Genomic DNA, 20,338 nt, shown 5'->3' with positions numbered 1-20,338 from the left:
CCTTGCAGAATGAGTCAGAATGAGTCAAGGGGGTCGCACACCGGACGAGAACACGCCTTTAAAATTCGAACACATTATTCAGGTTGCTTTCCCGTGCCTTTGGCCTAAACAATGGGATAGGCTCCAGCCCTATGACCCTAGAAGGTTATATAAAGATCATTGAATGAATATCAGCTTTTAGGAGCACGCTAGCATATAGATTAGCATCGAAGCTAATAGACATGAAAGTAAAGGAAAAAAAGCTACAGTGGATAAAGTAATCATTGCATTTTTGCAACTTTTTGGGGCATTTTTCAATTATGCTAAAGGAAAGCTGTGGGAGATTTGACTCTAGCCCACCGGTGATGTAGTCTGCCCCTGCATGTGTGAGCTAGGCAGTAGATTTTGTGCTGATGGTTTTATTTGGACAGCGGCCCGCCGTGTGCCCTCCCACTGCCACACATACTTAGCCTCGGTGTCTTGTTTGTCTCAGGCTGATGGTACAGAAAGTTCTACAGGAGCTTAAGCAGTATCATGGGTAAGTAAACAGTGTGAAGGAGCCTGCCGTACCCTCCTACAAACTAACAACATTAACATGAGTGCCACTGGCCCACGTTTGGTTTGCAGGCCCAAAATAGAAAGTATTGTTTGTCACTCGCCTGTCTTGAAAATGTTGTGTTCGTTTGCATGTGTATGATGTATTTTATCTTCTGTGCTTACCACTCTTGCTGTATTTTTAAACCTGGTAAGGCTTTTCCTGGTTGAGACGTACTTGTTTTATCTAAAAAACCTACGTGAGAATCCAAAGCTTGCTTTTAACAGGGTCATCATGAAACATTTGCATTGTAACTGACGCTTCTAACAGCAGGCTAGCAAGAGGCTGTGTTCGGAATGGAAAACTAGCGTCCTGCATACTGCACCGTACACACTGCATACTTCTGTATAATAATTAAGTTTTTTTTCTAAAAGAGCATAAGCAACCATTTAAAAAGTATGTGTGCTACATTGTGTGTACTGGCAGTCCAAAGCTTTTCAAGCATGTTGCATTGTGGGATGCAAAAATGTGCATTTGAAAAAAAAAAAAAAATGGTAGTATACTATTTCGAACATAAAAATTATGTATATGTATATACTAGCATACTGCTTACTGCATACTGTAATACTGTATACTACATTATATGTATGTAGTATGCACATTGTCACATGACCTCAAATGTTATGTGTATAATTCGGTAATAGTTTTTTCCCAAAAATTATTCAAACTTTTTGTTAAATTGTTGTACAAAATTTTTTTGCTGTTGTTGTTGTACAATCAAATAAGTCAAGTAGGCCTATAACTGTAAAAAAAAAAAAGTTGCTGCCTTAAATTTTTAAGTACAATCAACTTGGATTTTTAAGTCACTTCAAATAAAATTAAATTAAACTGATTTAAAAAATGTTTAATTTTGTATAACAAAAAAAGTTGAAAACTGCTTAACTTATTTTGATGAGTTAAAGCAATGTAAAAACATGTTATCATAACTTTTTTTTTACAGTAGGCAGTAAAATTGCAGTTTGGAAATGTGGACGGTTGGGTTTGTTGTATACTGTACAATTTGGCAAAGTTGTAGGTTATGCATATACTGCATACTGCTAAATTAGTTGGACTAGTATGGTAGTATGCCATTCCGAACATAAAGTTTTCTTGTAGTAAGCATACATACAGTATGTTACCAATAGAGAGTCTTAAATACTGAATTCATTTAATCCTGGATTTTTCCTCAGAGCTAAACGCAGAAATTCAAGCGTAGAAAGAAAAGAGGTGACGGGGAGTGTCACGTGGTACGAGTTTCTCGCCATTGGGTAAGTATTTGACCTTCTTTGACCTAATTTGTACTGCATACTCTTGTTTTCTTAAATTTTAATTGAGTTTGGTGTGTTTTTTGTAGAAATGACGACGGAGAGGAGGAAAGACCGGAGCGTCCGGAAAAAGGCACCAAAGTCAAGCGAACTCTGAGCTCACTGAGAAACCGGATGACTGGATCCTTCAACAAAGACAAAGTAATCAAACACACGCTGACATTACTCATGCTCGGACTGTGTTTCTGCCGTGGGATAAAGTCATGTTCATTTCTGTAGAACTTTAATACTGCAACTTCTGTGTCCTTGCAACTTCCTCCTTTTCTTGAATGTACTGTAGAACGATATTAAACTTGCTCTTGCTGATTAAGGGGAAGTTTTAACCTGTTCTTTAAACCAGACAATGTGCCAATTGTATATTATCTTTTTTTGAATAAAACACAAGATTAGATCTATCTATCTATCTATCTGTCTGTCTGTCTGTCTGTCTGTCTATCTGTCTATCTGTCTATCTATCTATCTATCTATCTATCTATCTATCTATCTATCTATCTGTCTGTCTGTCTGTCTGTCTGTCTGTTATTTCTCTAGATTCACACACTTATGTCATAAAAATGTAACTATAAATATATGATAAGTTGATATATATGTAGACATAATAGATTTAAATATTTAAAGGTTATATTTATGTGTTGTGAAATATGACCTTAACACCGTTATAGACAAAAACTTTTTTCTTTTTTTTTTACTATCAGAAGATAACACTACACATTTCTTGATTTCTCTGTTTTCAGGGTAAGACTCGAGAGAAAGAGCAGCACAAAGAGAAAAGCAGAGAGAGAGAGAAGGAGAGAGAGAAAGAGCTGAGACAGCGTGAGAAAGTGCGACGCCGCAGTGTGAGCGGCCATCAGCTCGAGCCTGGCTCATTTTCCAGCTGGGCGACATGTTCACTGTGCAGCAAGACCCTGCAGGGGAAGCATGGCCTGCAGTGTTTGAGTGAGTAACACAAACACACACCTGCGCACACGCGCATCTGCTCCGCTACTCATGCGACACGCGCGGCTCTGCTCCCACCACAGCGCATGTCACAGTAAACCCCTTCTTATTTTGATGAGGCTTTTGCATCTTTCATGGGTTTTTCGTTAGATCATAAGGACTGATAAAGCAGCAGACGCTTGACCTACTGACTCGTTCAGTCACATGATGCACCGTTGCTTGTGCTCTGGCTGTTTTGCAACCAGCTTTGTGCTGCGGAAAACTACAGGTTTGCGTGCAGATGGACTAGTTTGATATTATCAGGTTTCTGGTGACTGACGGAGTTTAAAAGAGGATGTTTTGTTACTTCACCCTCAATTAAAAAGGTCATTATTTATTAACTCTCATGTAGATCCAAACCTCTGTGACTTTCTTTCTTTCATTCTTTCATTTCATTCATTTCATTTGTTTTTTATTGGATATTCACACCGCACTATTTCTTACAATGAAAGCAGATGGGGACTGAAGCTATCCAGCTCCAAAACAAGCATAAATGTGTAATAAACATAGTCTAAATTACTATATCACAAGTCTTTTGATGTCATATGATAAGTTAAGTGGGGAACAGATCAAGTTTTAAGAAAATCAGACTACTTTGCAGGTGTCGTTTTGTTGTTTTGCAGCTTCACAGCTGCAGTCCCCATTCACTGTAATTACAGTGAGGAAAATAAGTATTTGAACACCCTGCTATTTTGCAAGTTCTCCCACTTAGAAATCATGGAGGGGTCTGAAATTGTCATCGTAGGTGCATGTCCACTGTGAGAGACATAATCCAAAAAAAAAATCCAGAAATCACAATGTATGATTTTTTAACTATTTATTTGTATGATACAGCTGCAAATAAGTATTTGAACACCTGAGAAAATCAATGTTAATATTTGGTACAGTAGCCTTTGTTTGCAATTACAGAGGTCAAACGTTTCCTGTACCTTCCCCAAAATCTTGCAATACATGGCCCCGGTCATCCTCTCCTTAATACAGTGCAGTCGCCCTGTCCCATGTGCAGAAAAACACCCCCAAAGCATGATGCTACCACCCCCATGCTTCACAGTAGGGATGGTGTTCTTGGGATGGTACTCATCATTCTTCTTCCTCCAAACACGTTTAGTGGAATTATGACCAAAAAGTTCTATTTTGGTCTCATCTGACCACATGACTTTCTCCCATGACTCCTCTGGATCATCCAAATGGTCATTGGCAAACTTAAGACGGGCCTTGACATGTGCTGGTTTAAGCAGGGGAACCTTCTGTGCCATGCATGATTTCAAACCATGACGTCTTAGTGTATTACCAACAGTAACCTTGGAAACGGTGGTCCCAGCTCTTTTCAGGTCATTGACCAGCTCCTCCCGTGTTACAGTTCTGGGCTGATTTCTCACCTTTCTTAGGATCATTGAGACCCCACTAGGTGAGATCTTGCATGGAGCCCCAGTCCGAGGGAGATTGACAGTCATGTTTAGCTTCTTCCATTTTCTAATGATTACTCCAACAGTGGACCTTTTTTCACCAAGCAGCTTGGCAATTTCCCCGTAGCCCTTTCCAGCCTTGTGGAGGTGTACAATTTTGTCTCTAGTGTCTTTGGACAGCTCTTTGGTCTTGGCCATGTTAGTAGTTGGATTCTTACTGATTGTATGGGGTGGACAGGTGTCTTTATGCAGCTAACGACCTCAAACAGGTGCATCTAATTTAGGATAATAAATGGAGTGGAGGTGGACATTTTAAAGGCAGACTAACAGGTCTTTGAGAGTCAGAATTCTAGGTGATAGACAGGTGTTCAAATACTTATTTGCAGCAGTATCATACAAATAAATAGTTAAAAAAATCATATATTGTGATTTCTGGATTTTTTTTTTAGATTATGTCTCTCACAGTGGACATGCACCTACGATGACAATTTCAGACCCCTCCATGATTCCCAAGTGGGAGAACTTGCAAAATAGCAGGGTGTTCAAATACTTATTTTCCTCACTGTATATGGAAAACAGCGGCCTGGATATTCTTTAGAAATGCTCCAAAACAAGTATAAATGTATCATAAATTACTATATCCCAAGTTTTTTGGAGTCATATGATAATTGTGTGAGAAACGGATCAAGATTTAAGAAAATCAGAACACTTTGCTGGTATTTTTGTTGTTGTTTTGGAGCTTGACAGCCGCAGTCCCCATTCACTGTCATTGTATGGAAAATAGCAGCCTGGATGTTCTTCAGAAATTGAGAAAGTAAGTTGCGTGGGTTTTAAATGACATGAAGGTGGTAAATAGTGACACATTTAAATTTTGTAGGTAATCTGTACCTTTAAGAATCACTAAGTTGTAAGATGCCGGGTTATTACTTCAGCAGGCGTTGGTGTTTTATAATGACTGAAGTCCAAGTCACAAGTAAAGCAGTCCCAGATGATGTTCATTTAGAAACTATGAGTTCATTTGTTGACTGTTGTTTCCCTATTTTGGGAAACCTTCTTTTTATATGTAATGCTTTGTCAATGTTGGCATGGTGCAAGACTTACAGAAAAGGAGAAACAAAAGTGTTGCTGTAACTCATTTGTTTGTTACGGTCCGTCACTTTAAAGTCCACAGCGGCATGGGAAATCCCCTCATATTTTATTCTATCAAATAAGAACGTTTTGAAAATAGATATTTTTACACTTTTGGGTACATAAAGCAATATCTTTATTTTAATTTTCTTACAACTACTTGAATAAAATGTTAATATACAGTATTATAAAATATATTAATATTTCATAATGTTTATGTATATATGCATAAAAATGCATTCAAATGAATTTATAAAATGAAATTAACACACACACACACATTATTATATAAAATGTATTCTCCACTGTCATCTCCAGTGTGGATGTCCTAAGAGTGACTCATGTGTTTATATTCAGAGTGACAAAAGTGCAATCACTCAGTACCAGCTTTAAAATTTGTCATTTGGTGGCGACTGGGAAATATTACATATGACTCTTTGCATGGCACTGCTTATTAAACAAGTCATGCTGATGTATTTCCTTAGACTTGAAGATTCAGAGAAAGGACCCTCTCTGTCCAGTGTTCAATTCATTGGAACCAGTCATGACCGTTCAACAGTACAGCTTTATTACATAAAGTAATCACGAGTGTGACGCTGAAATATTACACTAGACCACTGATGCGGCATCATATGCCATCATCTACAAATCACTTTTGAAGGATTTGCAAATTATGGATTCAGGCAGATAGATTAATAAAATGAAATTATGGATGGCTTCATCTTGAAAGTATGGGAGATCAGGGCTAGTAACTTTTCCATGGTTATTTGAAAATATTTGAAAATATATATCAAGTAGCCTATATGGTTTTTTTATTATATATTATAAGGATTTTTTTTTGGTAGATATAAATTAAAAAGATATTTCCTGCACATTTATATTACTGCACTTTATAAATATATATATTTATGCCTTCTTTAAATTGGTGGATGTGGTTAATCGATATTAATCAATTCTAAAATAAAAGTATGTGTTTATATAATATATGTGTGTATATATATTGCTATATTTATACATATATGTGTGTGTGTACACATATATTATATAAACAAACTTTTATTTTAGAAAACTTAATCGCAATTAATTTGACAGCACTAACATATATATATGTATGTTTTGGTTCGACATAAAAACGAGCTAATAAAAAGATTAAGATTAAACAGATAATAAAAAAATATTGTATAAACAAAGCTGATGAAGACATTAGAAAAGACATTAGAATAATGTACAAAAGTAATTTTTTTGGTATCAGTATATTTAAAATACACACACAATTTCTATGTTTATGTATTTTTCAATATTTCCATATTTATCTTTAATATATATATACAGTATATAAAAAACACATAACTATATATATTTTTATATATAACTTTTATATAATAAAAGTTATATATAGAAGATATAAATGGTAAAATATATTTTATAAAAGCATTTTCATATATATATATATCTAAACAACTATATATTGTAGAATTATTGATTATTCATCGACCCATAGACACTTTCCACTCCATTCAGTGAAACTCGCGCCTGTCCCTTTAAATGTGGGACTCAGCCTGTGGAATGCGCCTCCTGTCCCATAATCCCGCGCGGCGCAGTGCAGGGACAGTCAATCTACATACATCAGTCGCGATTGGCGCTGGGTTTTTTTTTTTTACGTTGCCAAGTGATGCGTTGTGTTTTTGTGTGGCTGTCATAGTAACCTGAGTGATGTTTGAGGTGATGCGATCGCAACGCGCGTGACGGCGTCATAAACGGTGAGTTTGTTCAGCGCAACAGGTGTTTGCTAACAGAGCTAATAAACACACAGCAGCTAAAACACGTTCAAACTCTTTACAAACGTCTGTTTTTTACTTCACGCAGGTGATTGTTTAGCTACAGGTGTCTCTTTTGAAACTTTTTAAATGACAGTCGCGTTAAAACAGTTGAAAGTTTGCTGAGTTTGCTGAGAGGTCAGCTGTCCGCTGTGTTTAGTTTCATTGGCTAGTCAGGGCAGTGTTACGCAGGACTTCAAACGCTTACAGATGCGTTTTATTTGTTTTATTCAGGCGGATTTTGTTCATACTTGTTCATTTGGATGATTTAATTCAATTAGGTTTGTGTGTTCAGCATAAAGATATAACATGTTTACAATATAAGACCTGACTAATCAAAAATGACGTCAGGTTCCCACCAGAACGAGTTGCTAGGGTCTTCTGGATGGTTGTTCTGTGGTTGCTAGGGTCTTCTGGATGGTTGTTCTGTGGTTGCTAGGGTCTTCTGGGTGGTTGTTCTGTGGTTGCTAGGGTCTTCTGGGTGGTTGCCTCCACCACCAACCCTCTTTAGAACCCTCTATAAAAGTCTGACAAGTTAGAAACATAGGTTAACATAACTTAAATTGAAAATTGACAAGTGAATTGTAATCATATCATTTTATTAATATATTTTGGTTCTGGTTTAACATAAAATTATATATTTTTGTAACAATATGTTTAATATTGCATTCTGTGTCATTATAATTGTGTCTTTGATTTTTTTTTACTGATCTTAGTTTGGATGAATTATTATTATACATTTTCTTTTTATCGTATTGCTATAAAAAAGACGAAAATTAGGCATTAAGTATTATAATTTTTTAAACCAATTATTAAAAACTAAAATTTGACCAATGTTGAAATTTTATTGTTCATTTCTGCTATTTTGACAACAACTTAAACGGTTATTATATTATTACAACAATAGACGTGTAATGTAAATATTTGAATGCAGATTTATGCAGATTTGCTTTTGTAATCTAAAATAGTTAGACAAGATCATATCATTATTTAGGATCTAACATTAAATTAGTTTTTTAATGTGACAGTGTGATGAATATTACATCCTGTCTTATAATTATGAATTATTCAGTCTTGCAATCTTTGCTTGGTCTGGGTTTGGCTGAAGAATTTATTAGATAATTTTATTTTAGTGCGGTTATATCGATTAATCGCATCGAACATATAAGTTTGTAAATATATATATTACAAACTTTTATGTTAGATGCGATTAACAGCGATAAAGCGATTTGATTGTCTATAATTTTTCATGAGGAAAAATGTTTATTATATTATTTATTATTTTTGAGTGTCTATTTATTAACCAAAAACAGTTATTATTAAAGACTAAAGATCAACCAATGTTGGTCTTTATGACTGATATGAAGCAGCAGATATGCATTTTATTAGTAAATGCTTTAGTATTCTTGACAGTTGAATTCTTGTGGTTTTGATTCTTGTCCTATCTAAGCACTTTTTGGTCTGTTTTTGGAGGAGTGATGATGTTTCTGTTCCTTCTGTCCTCGTGTAGCCCTTCTTAGGCTGGTTTCTCTGGGGTTTTTCTGCACGGTCACATGCTTTAATTGCGTTTGGCAGTAGCCGCCCCGTTCAGGGATTCTCCCCCTCCGCATGCCTCGGGTTCACCTCGCTTTTGTCACACAAGCTCGTTTTATGCCTTTGTCAGAGCGTGAGTTAAAAATCACGTGTGGTTCTTCTTAAAAACTATGGCTGAGTCCCAATTCGCCTACTTATACTACGACCTAAAAGTATGTACTTTTTTTGTGATGAAAAAGTACATACTTTTGAGTGTGTAGCAAAAAAGTATGCACGTTCTGGGACATACTTCGATGACGTCATGCAACGTGAACTTGAACGTGGTTGCCTAGTTACGCACACCGCGACTGTTAACAAAACATTTAACATTTCATTCATTCTTATATATGCAATATAATTTTATTTACTATTCCCATCTTTTTTCCCACAATACATTTACAATGTGTTTACCAAATTGAGGAGTGAAGCAGGCGTCGTCGTAGATCAACCAAACGCAGGTCGTTTGTGAGGCGGCTGGTTCTGACGTTCATGTGCAAATGTGTGTAACGAAAGCTAGCGCTACTTATTTTCTGAGTTAAAATATTTAAAGTTTATAGTGTAACTATTGTTTAACGTATTTTATACTTAATCTTATACTTATGTATAATACTTAAAAATACCCCGATGAAAATGAACCATGCTTTTACTATAGTAAAAGTGTAGTAACCATGTTTCTTTGGTTGGACTGATAAAGTTAACATATGTACAGCCACAGTATTACTACAAATAAGTCAGACACAAACATAAAAAGAAATACATAAAAAAAGACACTTGCATGACACTGTACTAGAGCCTTTTTATTTATTGTTTTGTAGCCTGCAATGAGGCGCTCGGTATCTTCATCGGACCCTACAAGATAAACACGGTACTTTTTTGGCACAACAGAAACCCATTAATATTACGAGACAATAAAATATAAGTTTAATTAGGGTTAAACATTTGAATTCTTACACTTAAAAACTGAGGGCGCATCTCCGTTGCTGCATCCGACTGCCAGGTTTACATCACCATCATCACCGCAAAGCTCCTCCCTCCCGCACGCAATGGGTTGTGGGCAATATTAGCCGTTAGAGTGTGCATTGATCTGCACTTCGAATTCTAACCGGAAATAGTAGACCATCCGGGTATCTTTGGAATACTCATTTCAACATGCTACGATTTGGGACGTACTAATTCTAGTTTCGCATACTATTTAGGACGGATAGTATGCGAATTGGGACTCAGCATATGTGTGCATTCGTCCCACGTTTACATTCCAGCGAGCGGATCATGTGATGTGATAACAGGATTATGATTGATCCTCGTGGAGTTCTAGTTCCTGTTCCGTGTTCAAGTAATTAGATGCTCTCTTGATGTCGACGCTGAGCTGAATGTGTTTAATAAAGCCTCCTTAATGTTGATCATAAACAGAAGTCGTTTATTGCTAAAAGAATTAAACATATTTGCTCAATTAAACCGCAAAATTACTCAAATAAATAGTAATTTATGTGGCAATTTAACCTCTGAGCTATATTTTATAATATAGGTTGTTTTTATTTTTCTCATGAAGAAAAAATATCTAACTAAAGATCAACCGATATTGCTTTTAGTGGCAGAAATGATACCGATAATTTGGTAACACTTTACATTAAGGTCTCATTTGTTAACATTAGTAATTACACGGCTCTGTGGAATACTTGATTCTGATTGGTCAATTGTACCACTTGCTAGGAACATGGAAGTTTTCTTCGTGGAAGTTTTGCATTTGGTGAGCTAATAAAATATTAAAACTCAGTCAAATCAATATTTTGTATACAGTTATTTAATTATGCCATCTAGTATCGTGGGCTCGCTCTCTTTTGTTTCACACAAACGCAGCTGTTGCCATTTTGTGACTATTGTTTTGCACACTGTTGGATTATAAGATACTAACAGGTACGATTTTAAAACAGTTTAATCTGAAATCAATATCTTTTATCTACATAATTATGTATGTGGCGAAATGCTGTGGAATGACTGTATACCATATCTCTTAAATGTCTGTCTAGTTTGAACTTGCCGCGCTAGCAACTGCTCTCTCCGCGGAAGCTTTGCGTTTAAAGACCTAATAAAATACTCAGTTCAATATTTCGTGTCTAATTATTTACTTATGTGGCAAGTAGCCGTGTGATAAGCGGGATAATGTACATCCAGCCGGTTGTTATCTCAGAATAAACCCCGACAGGGTGATGAGGATCCCGACGCGAAGTGGAGCGGATGTACATTATCCCTTACTTAATGTATATGTATCAAATAGATTGAGTAGATATATTTTTGCTTATTTAAAGCAATTTTGTTACTTAATAAAAATTGTTACTTAATAAAAATGTTCATTTTGATCTTAAAAGTAAATTAGTAGGCTAAATGTTGAGATTAACATTTAATAAATGATGTAGAAGTATTGTTAATGTTAGTTCATGTTAACCAAATTGTTACCGGTATTTTTTGTGTCCGTATGCTGATATGCAGAAAAGATTGTTTTTTTTTTAACGTCTATTTTATTTTTTATTAATTGTTTTTCTATAAAACAATAACCCTGATCATTATACTATTACAATAAAGATGTTTACATTATAAATATTTTAATGTAACAATAAAAGTAATAATTATTATTATTTATGCCATATTTGTTATGTGTCCGATAACTGATATAGAGAAGAGATGTTTTTTTATACTTATATTTACAAACTTTTATGTTAGATGTGATTAATCGCTTTGACAGCACTTTTTAATATTATTTTTCTTAAGGAAAAGTTGTTGTTTATTATATTATTATTTTTTAGTTTCTATTTATTAACCAAAAACTTTCTTCAAATTGCGACTGACTTACACAAAGCAAGTAAAGAGCGCTTCTTTTATAATCACTGAAGCTGTCGGTCAGTTCAGTGTGATACTATAGAAGAACAATGGTACATTTAATAAGAGCACAATATTTAAAAAATGTGCCTATAAAATTAGGCTTTTGCACGTTGCTGTTGTTTATAAAAGTTAATTTTATCTGCATCTCATTTCAAGCTCAATGCTTTACTGTCAAATTTCCAAGAAACAAACATGTAACATTATTAGTAACTGCATTTATTAATGCAAAACAATATTAATTTCATGATTAAATTTCCTTTATGATTAAAAAATATCAAATCAGATGCTGGCGCCACCATCTGTAGAACTTAGTGGCACCGGTGCTACTGCTCTCAAATGTTAGTCTGGAGCCCTGAAAGTGCGTATTGACAGAGAAGAAGGGGAATAATAACCTTGTTGTCATAATTATTTAATATTTATTTGTTTTAGATAATAAATGTACCTGTTAAACACCTGAAACGTATAGTGGAAAGTTGGCACATTTTAAAAATAATTCTTCTCAGGTCCGTTCGGTAAAAACACATTTATTTTAAATTTCCCGAGACCTGATGCTGCTAATATCAGATCCGACCCGTGTCCGAGGCACTAGTCAAAGTTTTGGACCTGAACCCTCTCGGTTCGGACCCTGGGTTTTTAGATCCAAGTGGACCAGTGAAGACCTCTAGTGTAAACGCCCCTAAATGTCCTCAAAGCCAATAGAAATTAACTATTATTTATTAGGCTATATGCTGTATAAGTTCATCAGATGTCAGTGTTTTCTGCCGTAATGTCCTGTGATGGTGGCATTGATCAGACTCTCAGTTTGTTGTGTTTCTAATTAGGTTTGTGGCTAAATGGATTGAATCAGTCACTTTGTGGAGTGAAAAGTGGAAAATGGCCCGCAGGGACAGGACAGAGACTTTTTGAATGGATAATGAGCACTTCTGAAAGCTCTTTACCCCCAATAAACCTGTAAATATAGTTTTTTTGCACAGAGAAAAACAAAACACAGATTCATATCTGATAATCTGATTATGCTTTTAAATATCTACCAGATTTCTTACTGCATTATTTCTTTGCTGCTCTTTCAAAATGAAAGCAGTATTGCGAAACATAGCGGTCTCGTAGCGTTACAATCCGCCCCAGTTCTTCGAGCCCTCCCTTTCCATGTAATTTCAGTTTACGGGACAACCTACATGTTGGTTCTGATAAGGAAAGTGTTAACCTGTTTCTCTCTCTACCGCCGTCTCTGTTCGGGCCGACAGACTGCGCCGTGAACGTCCACAAGAGCTGCAAGAACCTGCTGCCCGAGTGTAGCAGTAAAAGCAAGGTAAGATTCATGCACATTTAAACATTCACATGAAATATTGAAAAGAAAATGAATAAACTTCACTTGGTATTAGTTTGGATCAAGTTTAGCTTCTTAAAGACAACAAAAGGCTTTATCTTTGGTCAGAGGAGTGGCAGATTAAGCGGTTTGTTGTAAATGATAAACTATGTGTGTTTTTTGCTCTATGCAGACAAAAGACTCGGTGCAAAAGTCGTCAAACACCGCAGCTCAGTCGTACAGTCAAGGTAAGCACATTTGCAGACTAATTACCATGGTTTTAGCATTAGATGATGTGTGTGGATCATATCGCTTAACCAATGGCGTGTCGCTACTTGTGAAACAGTTTTGCAGTAAATGTTTAAATTCATTTGCATTTTTAAAAAAATATCTTATGTTGAATGTATTTAAACTAGTCAAACTACCCTAAAATTAAGTTAGAGAGAATACAAGGTGCAAGTCATGGGGTTTATATTTTATTTATGGGGGCAAAATTATTTAAAATCTTTTTTTTTTTTTTCTGTCACAAAAACTAGAAATTTACTTATTTAAGATTGTGATGAATGGGAAAATTTGAAAAAATAAGTTATTTTGTAAAATCATTAGTACAAATATCAAATCAATATTTTATTTGTTTGCGATAAAATCACCATAAATGGTCATAATTGTATTTCAGTTTGAGTTTTTCATTTTAGTACTTTATTTTATACCATAATATTTTATTTTAGTCATGTAATATATCTCATTATTTGCTGCAAGTGTCTGGTAAATAAGCGTTTTCCCACTTGTAATCTGCCTGGTTTAGTTGACTCGTGCAGCTGCATGAGGAGCTTGTTTTGCTGTCCTCTCGTGTGTGTGATGGTGTGTTTAATGGACACTGGGCCGGCACATGCTGAGTCCCCTGATAGCAAATTAAGGTCATCTGGCTGTTTTTCCCTGCGTTTGCCATCGCCAGAGAAGCACTTAAGAGGTTAATCACAGTTCTACAATTAATTACCCCACAAATCTGATCAGGACTTACTGTTCGTGCTGTAGGTTTGACACAGTTTTGGACGGTTGCAGGATTCACATGTTAATAAACAGATATTAAAGTGCGCCTATTATGGTTTTTCAAATATTCCCTTTCATGCAGTGTGTAATATAGCGGTTTGTGAATGTAAACGTTCTGCAAAGTTGTAAAGTTGAAAGTGCACGATAAATAAAGTTATCGTCTCCCAAAAGAAAGAATCGACTCTTAATCGACTCAATACGAGTCGTTTTTAACTCGAATCCTACAGCTTTACGGTTCTACGTCAGTAGAAGATACATTTGCATAATGCCCTTCTATGTTGTACGTTTTCCGCCTGGGAACACCTTGACCAGCCCACAACGCGTTACTTTACTGACGACTGCTTCTCAAATCTCGGAGTTCAACGAGGGATTCGCAAAAGGCTTGTCTTGAAAGATGGGTCAGTACCCAGTTTATTTGGACCAACTTGCTCCTCAGAATCACAACCTGTAGGTGTGAATAATTAGTGATGTATATGTTTTCTACCGGGTGTTCAAAATACGTATTTTTGTGCTTTATATTGTGTACGTTTCTGGCTAACCGGCTAACTGAAATAATTCTGCAAAGCAGCTGTGGGCCACTATTACCTAAAACTGTGTCTATTAATGCAGATTGTCTGTTGTTCTTACTACTTTGAGTAAATATAAAGGTTGGAGCAAGATTTGTTTTGCAAATATAAATATAGTTTGTTATAATCACGTTAGTATGGGTGAACATATGCACCATAATTGTATATAGTTCCCGCATGTGCACCTTTTGTTGATGGACATACACTTGTTAATGCTAATGGAGAGGAATCACAGTTAAAACATCTCATATAATGTACCTCAAACTGAGTAGCGCATCACTGAGAAACGTCCTGCTCGAGCCGTCCTTGAGATGGAGGTTCGTGTTGAATAACTAGTTCTTCCAATGTTTCATCTGACTCGCGCTCGCATTCATATGGTAAAATCGACGTCATTGTTATTGTCTTTACAGTGTGTATCACTGAGAACTGAGGAAACCTCCAGGCGGAGCTGCAGTTCAGTTATGGTAATGAGCGTTTAGCTTCCGATATACACGCTGTACATGGTAGACCAATCACAACAGACTGTGCCATCTGGCCAATCAGAGCAGAGTAGCTTTATGCCGCGTTCCAGGCAACCTGTAACCCGTGTTTTTCCAACTCGTAACTGGGAGTACATCGATCTAGTACGAGTTCACGGGTGGGAAGTCACAGATTTGACTGCCGTTCCAGTGCACTTTCACGGGTTTAAGGTTGGAAAAACACGGGTATAAGGTTGCCTGGAACGCGGCATTAGAGAGACTGATTCATCAGACGAGTCGTTTGAGAATCGTTGAAAAATGTGGTGATGTGCAATGTATATTATGAGAAAATTAAAGTGTTTTTTGACTTTTGATGCATGTAAACCTGTTGTAGGAGACTCCAAAACAACATTAGGAAACTTTAAAATAGTGGCACTTACAAGTCCTGGATGCTGATTGGTTAATGCAACACATTCAGGCAGTGATCAAACTGATTGAGAAAGCAAGTCAAATCTAGTAGAATAGCGTTTCATGTACGTTGTTGGTGGCTTCCTCCTGCCTCTCTTTATTTCTTGTTTTGTAAGATTTTGTCATGAAATCAAACCAGAGGATCCGTCTGTAGACAGAATGTTCAGTTTGCCAGTGTGGTTATTATTCCTGAGCTCTGGACATCTCGTTAAACACCTCCCGCTGTGACCGAGGCCGAGGTGGGAATTGCTTTAAGAAGTGCGGATGAAGCCTGTAATGCTTCACTCCCCAGGGGAAAACATCTGGAAATGTCTTCCTTCACTCAGAGACTTCTGGAAGAACATCTTCTTGTAAATGCATAAAGGGGCTGCAGCTGAATATTGGTGATTTCGCCACATGTATATCTGCATTGTTAATCTTACTGATGAGATTGTCAGCAGATCCATTTAATAATTAGATAGAGGCCAATACAGATTTATTTTTGATGAAAGAAATGTAATAAATAAATGTATTTACTAAATGTTTGTTTCCTCTGAATGAGATACTAAAGAGTGAATTTATATAGTAATTTTTACAATTATTACAATTATTGTAAAATAAATTATACAATTATTTTACAGTGCTCATCCAAGATAAGTCGATTTTTTTGAAGACACAATTGAAAGAGAATTGCAATTACAAAAAATAACTAGGGAAGCACCGAAACTTCGGCCACCAAAAACTTTCGGCTGAGAATTATTCTGATTTTATTACATTCAATGTAAGCTGCGATTGATTGACATTTCAAATTTGTATATTTAAAAAAAAAAAATATTATTATTACGTTTATTATAATTTTATTTTATTATTTTATTTAATTTTAATGTAGCATTTGTTTTAATTTGTTCCATTTTGTTAGGTTCTTGTTTAATCTGCTGCATAAACTAATAAAGTTGAATTCATTCATATTTATTAATAATATAAAAATGTCATTTTTTAATAATTTAAATAAATTTAGATATTTTTTATAAAAATAACAATAGATAAGAATATATTATTATTGTAATTTTATTTAATATAAATGCAGCATTTGTTTCATATTTTATATTTTGTAAGGTTATTTATTATTTGTTTAATTTGCTGCATGGGCATAGATTAGAATAATATTTATTAATGAAATAAAAATAAGATTATGATTTATTATTAATAAAAGATTATATGGATCAACATTTTTAGACATGCAGTACTGTGCAAAAAGTACTGTATCCCCCCCCCCCCACACACACACACAAACACACACAAAAAAGGTGAGTTAATTATATCTTTTGCTAGTGTTTCAGTAGGAAATATCAGTTTACATTTCCAAACATTCTTTTTGCCATTAATTGTAATAATCCAGTGAGATTTTTGTATGCACAAGGAATCTGACAACAGCCGGTATGATCGGATCTCACCATCATCAAGAAGTTTCTTCAAGCTACTTGGAGACGTTCCCGCAGTTCTTCTGGATTTAGTCTGTCTCAGTTTTTTCTTTTTCTTCATGTAATCACAGACGGACTCGATGATGGTGAGATCAGATCATACCGGCTGTTGTCAGATTCCTTGTGCATACACAAATCTCACTGGATTATTACAATTAATGGCAAATAGAATATTTGGAAATGTAAACTGATATTTCTGACACACTAAACAGCAAAAGATATAAATAACTGACATTTAAACCATTTTTAGGGGGGTTGGGGGATATTAAAATGCCTAAGACTTTTGTACAGTACTGTATATAGATGGAACAATTTTTGTGTTTTTTTTTTCTTTCTAAATTAAAACGTGTTCAATAAATAAGAATTTATTATTATTATGTATTATCTGTCAGGTTCTCCCTGGAGATGGTAATTGAGCTTGATGGTTTACTTGCTCACACTAATCTGATTGTGAGACTTAGACTCAGCTGTTTCATTAAAACTTCCTCTGTCTCAACAGGGGAGCGATGGGAGGGAGGCGAGGAGGGAAGGCGCACGCGTGATTTCTAGAACCCACTCTCCTCTTTATAAGACCAACCGTCCTCTCAGTTAGTGAGGTCTCAGTTAGTCAGACATCATGGCACTGGCTTTACCCAGAGTCCGAGCTTCTCAGAGGAAGAGCGGTTCACGACTCCCGGCGTCCTCGGGTCTGTCCCGCAGGCTCGGGGTTCGAGTTCTCCTCCATCGAGACTTCCTCACCTGCCGTTTCCTCGACTCCATGCCTCGCTCCGTTTTGAGGCACTGCAACCGCACTGACCTGTCTCGTTTCTCTGCAGCTCTGCGGGACCCCAGCTCTGCCCTCACTCCCATCAATGGCTCGTCCCGAACGTCGCGCTGTGTTACAGGTATGACCGTTCCGCCCAAAGGACACAGCGCCCAACCTGCCGCCTCCAGTAACCCTACAGTCAGCCACAACAGCAGCAGCGGGTGAGTCCTGTGTGTCTGCAGTCATGCATTCTCATTACTTCACCAACATTAATTACTTTAGATAGGAAGATAATTACTTTATCATCATAAAGTGATTTATGCGCAAACTGGCTCCATCTCGTTCGCATATAATGTAACATCTATAACATTTCTGTGCTTTAGTGTTAATATTACTGTTTATATTCATGTTGCATTTAGGTTGATCAGAAGTGTGAGGCTTATGTATCATTGCAAATGAAGAATGTGCTTTCATAATTACTGCAGCGTTTGCTTAGTCATGTTTTTTGGCAGCTCTATCGCAGGAGAGATGGACGAGGTTGACGGGTTCAGGCTGAAGCGCCCCGCTGACGACACTCTATCTCTCGCCTCCACTGTACCCGATTCGCTCATCATTGAAGGTGAGGGGTTGATTTTAAAAGCCCAACAACACTGAGAACACCCAGAACGTGAGATAAGGTGTCGTGTGTAATTTATGACAGGGGTTGTGTAAAGCATTGAGCAACACTTTGTAATTCAGGATTTGAATGAATGTTGCTCTGTGTGTGTGCAGATCCTTATTACACCACAGTGCGAGGGGAGCTGGAAGCCATCGCGCAAGACTTCGAGGTGGAGTCCTGGAGTCTGGCTGTGGATCAGCACTTCTTAAAGAAATATTCGAAGGAGATGATGAAGCGACAGGATGTTATATATGGTTAGTGTTATTTACCTACCCACACTGCTCTTGGAACTTGTGCATTTTTATCTCTGTTAGTTGTCAAAGGTGTTTCCAGATCTTCTTTAAAGCTTTTCCTGTCTCCTCCAGAGCTCATCCAGACGGAGATCCACCACGTCCGGACCCTCAAGATCATGCTCCGCGTTTATGCTCGAGAGCTGCGGGAGACGCTACAGCTGGACGACAGGAAACTGGACTGTCTGTTTCCTCAGCTGGACAGCCTGCTGGAGCTGCACAACCACTTCCTGTCCCGCCTCAGGGAGCGGCGCGCAGAGTCTGTGCAGCCGGGCAGCGAGCACAACTATGCCATCCATAAACTCGCAGATATTCTTATATCCCAGGTACATGCTCTAAATTCAGTGCCGTTGCTTCACACCTTCTGCTCTGTATTCCCTGCTTCACACATCCTGTTGTCACCCTTTTTCCCTATGCTTCCCGTTTCACATTTCCCGTCATTTGCTTCCTGCTTCACACATCCTGTTGTCACACATTTGCCCCACACTTCCTGCTGTTGTCATACTTCCTGCTTCACGCTTCCTGGTCTACATTTCCTAAACTTCCAGCTTTGCCTTTCCTGCTTCAAACACCCTCGTTACATTTCCTGTAACAATAGAATGTTTTATGCACTTCTTTGCTCACACATCCTGTTGTCATGCTTTCACCCCATGCTTACTCCCACAATTCCTGCTGTTGAAAAGCCCAACATTTCACATTTCCTGACTTTTGCTTCCAGCTTCACACATCTTGTCACACTTTTGCCCCACACTTCCTGCTGTTGTTAAACTTCCAGCTTCACACCTCCTGGTCTACATTTCCTAAACTTGAAGCTTCGCCTTTCCTGTCTTATGTTTCCTTGCTTACACATCCTGTTGTCACGCTCTCACCCCACGCTTATTCCCATAATTCCTGCTGCTGTAATGGCCAACATTTCACATTTCCTGACTTTTGCTTCCAGGTTCACGCATCTTGTTTTCACACTTTTGCCCCAGTCTTCCTGCTTTTGTCATACTTCCTGCTTCACAACTTTTGTCCTATATTTCCAGCTTCATGTTTCCCGTCTTACACTTCCTGCCCTACACTTTTCACTTCATATTTCATGCATTTCACCTCCTGCTTCAAACATCCTGTAATATTTCCTGCCTTCCACTTCCTGCTTCATATACTGTTGTTACACTGTTGTTGCTTTTGCTTCCTGGTTCATACATTCTCTTGTCGCCTTTCCTGCTTTACACTTCCTGCTTTACAGATTGTTTTTACACTTCCTGCCCATACTTCCTGCTCCTCACTTCCTGCTTTACATTTCCTGCCCTACACTTTCTGCTTCACACATGCTGTTGTCACTAGTGCGAAAGCAGGAATTGTTGGACAGGAAGTGTGACAACAGGAGGTGTGAAGAAGAAAACATTGGGAAGGAAGTGTAAAGCAGGAAGTGTGACAAACAGCACATGTCAAGCAGGAAGTGATTTTGTGTGCATCTGGTTTTAGTTTTCTGGAGAGCTTGGAGAGCGAATGAAGGAAAGTTATGGCGATTTCTGCAGTCGGCACACTGAAGCTGTCAACTACTACAAAGAGCAGATGCAGAGCAACAAGAAGTTCCACAACCTCATGAGGGTATGTTGAGATCTTATACATCTCAATGTTGCTAACATTTGCTAGTTTGTCCTCAGCACTGCTTTGAATAATTTTCTCACCTTATTGT

General features: G+C 37.1%; 1 protein-coding gene across 2 annotated transcripts in view; it reads left to right on the top strand.

The window, feature by feature from the left end:
• arhgef18b (rho/rac guanine nucleotide exchange factor (GEF) 18b) overlaps positions 1-20,338 on the top strand; it is a 45,428-nt gene that overhangs the window by 6,135 nt on the left and 18,955 nt on the right. The window contains exons 7-17 of one of the 2 annotated variants that reach the window (XM_081383987.1): positions 473-517; positions 1,744-1,821; positions 1,908-2,019; positions 2,613-2,814; positions 12,898-12,962; positions 13,153-13,207; positions 17,777-17,927; positions 18,219-18,325; positions 18,478-18,618; positions 18,730-18,980; positions 20,125-20,250. In XM_081383987.1, the coding sequence (XP_081240113.1) occupies positions 473-517; positions 1,744-1,821; positions 1,908-2,019; positions 2,613-2,814; positions 12,898-12,962; positions 13,153-13,207; positions 17,777-17,927; positions 18,219-18,325; positions 18,478-18,618; positions 18,730-18,980; positions 20,125-20,250 (1,333 nt within the window). The remainder of the gene's footprint in view (positions 1-472; positions 518-1,743; positions 1,822-1,907; positions 2,020-2,612; positions 2,815-12,897; positions 12,963-13,152; positions 13,208-17,776; positions 17,928-18,218; positions 18,326-18,477; positions 18,619-18,729; positions 18,981-20,124; positions 20,251-20,338) is intronic. The other variant, XM_081383988.1, reaches the window with a different exon arrangement.

Source organism: Scardinius erythrophthalmus (assembly GCF_964197995.2).
Source record: "Scardinius erythrophthalmus genome assembly, chromosome: 14".
Classification (NCBI taxonomy): Eukaryota; Metazoa; Chordata; class Actinopteri; order Cypriniformes; family Leuciscidae; genus Scardinius; species Scardinius erythrophthalmus.
Note: the sequence above shows the minus strand (reverse complement) of the source record. Positions and strands in the feature narration are given on the sequence as shown.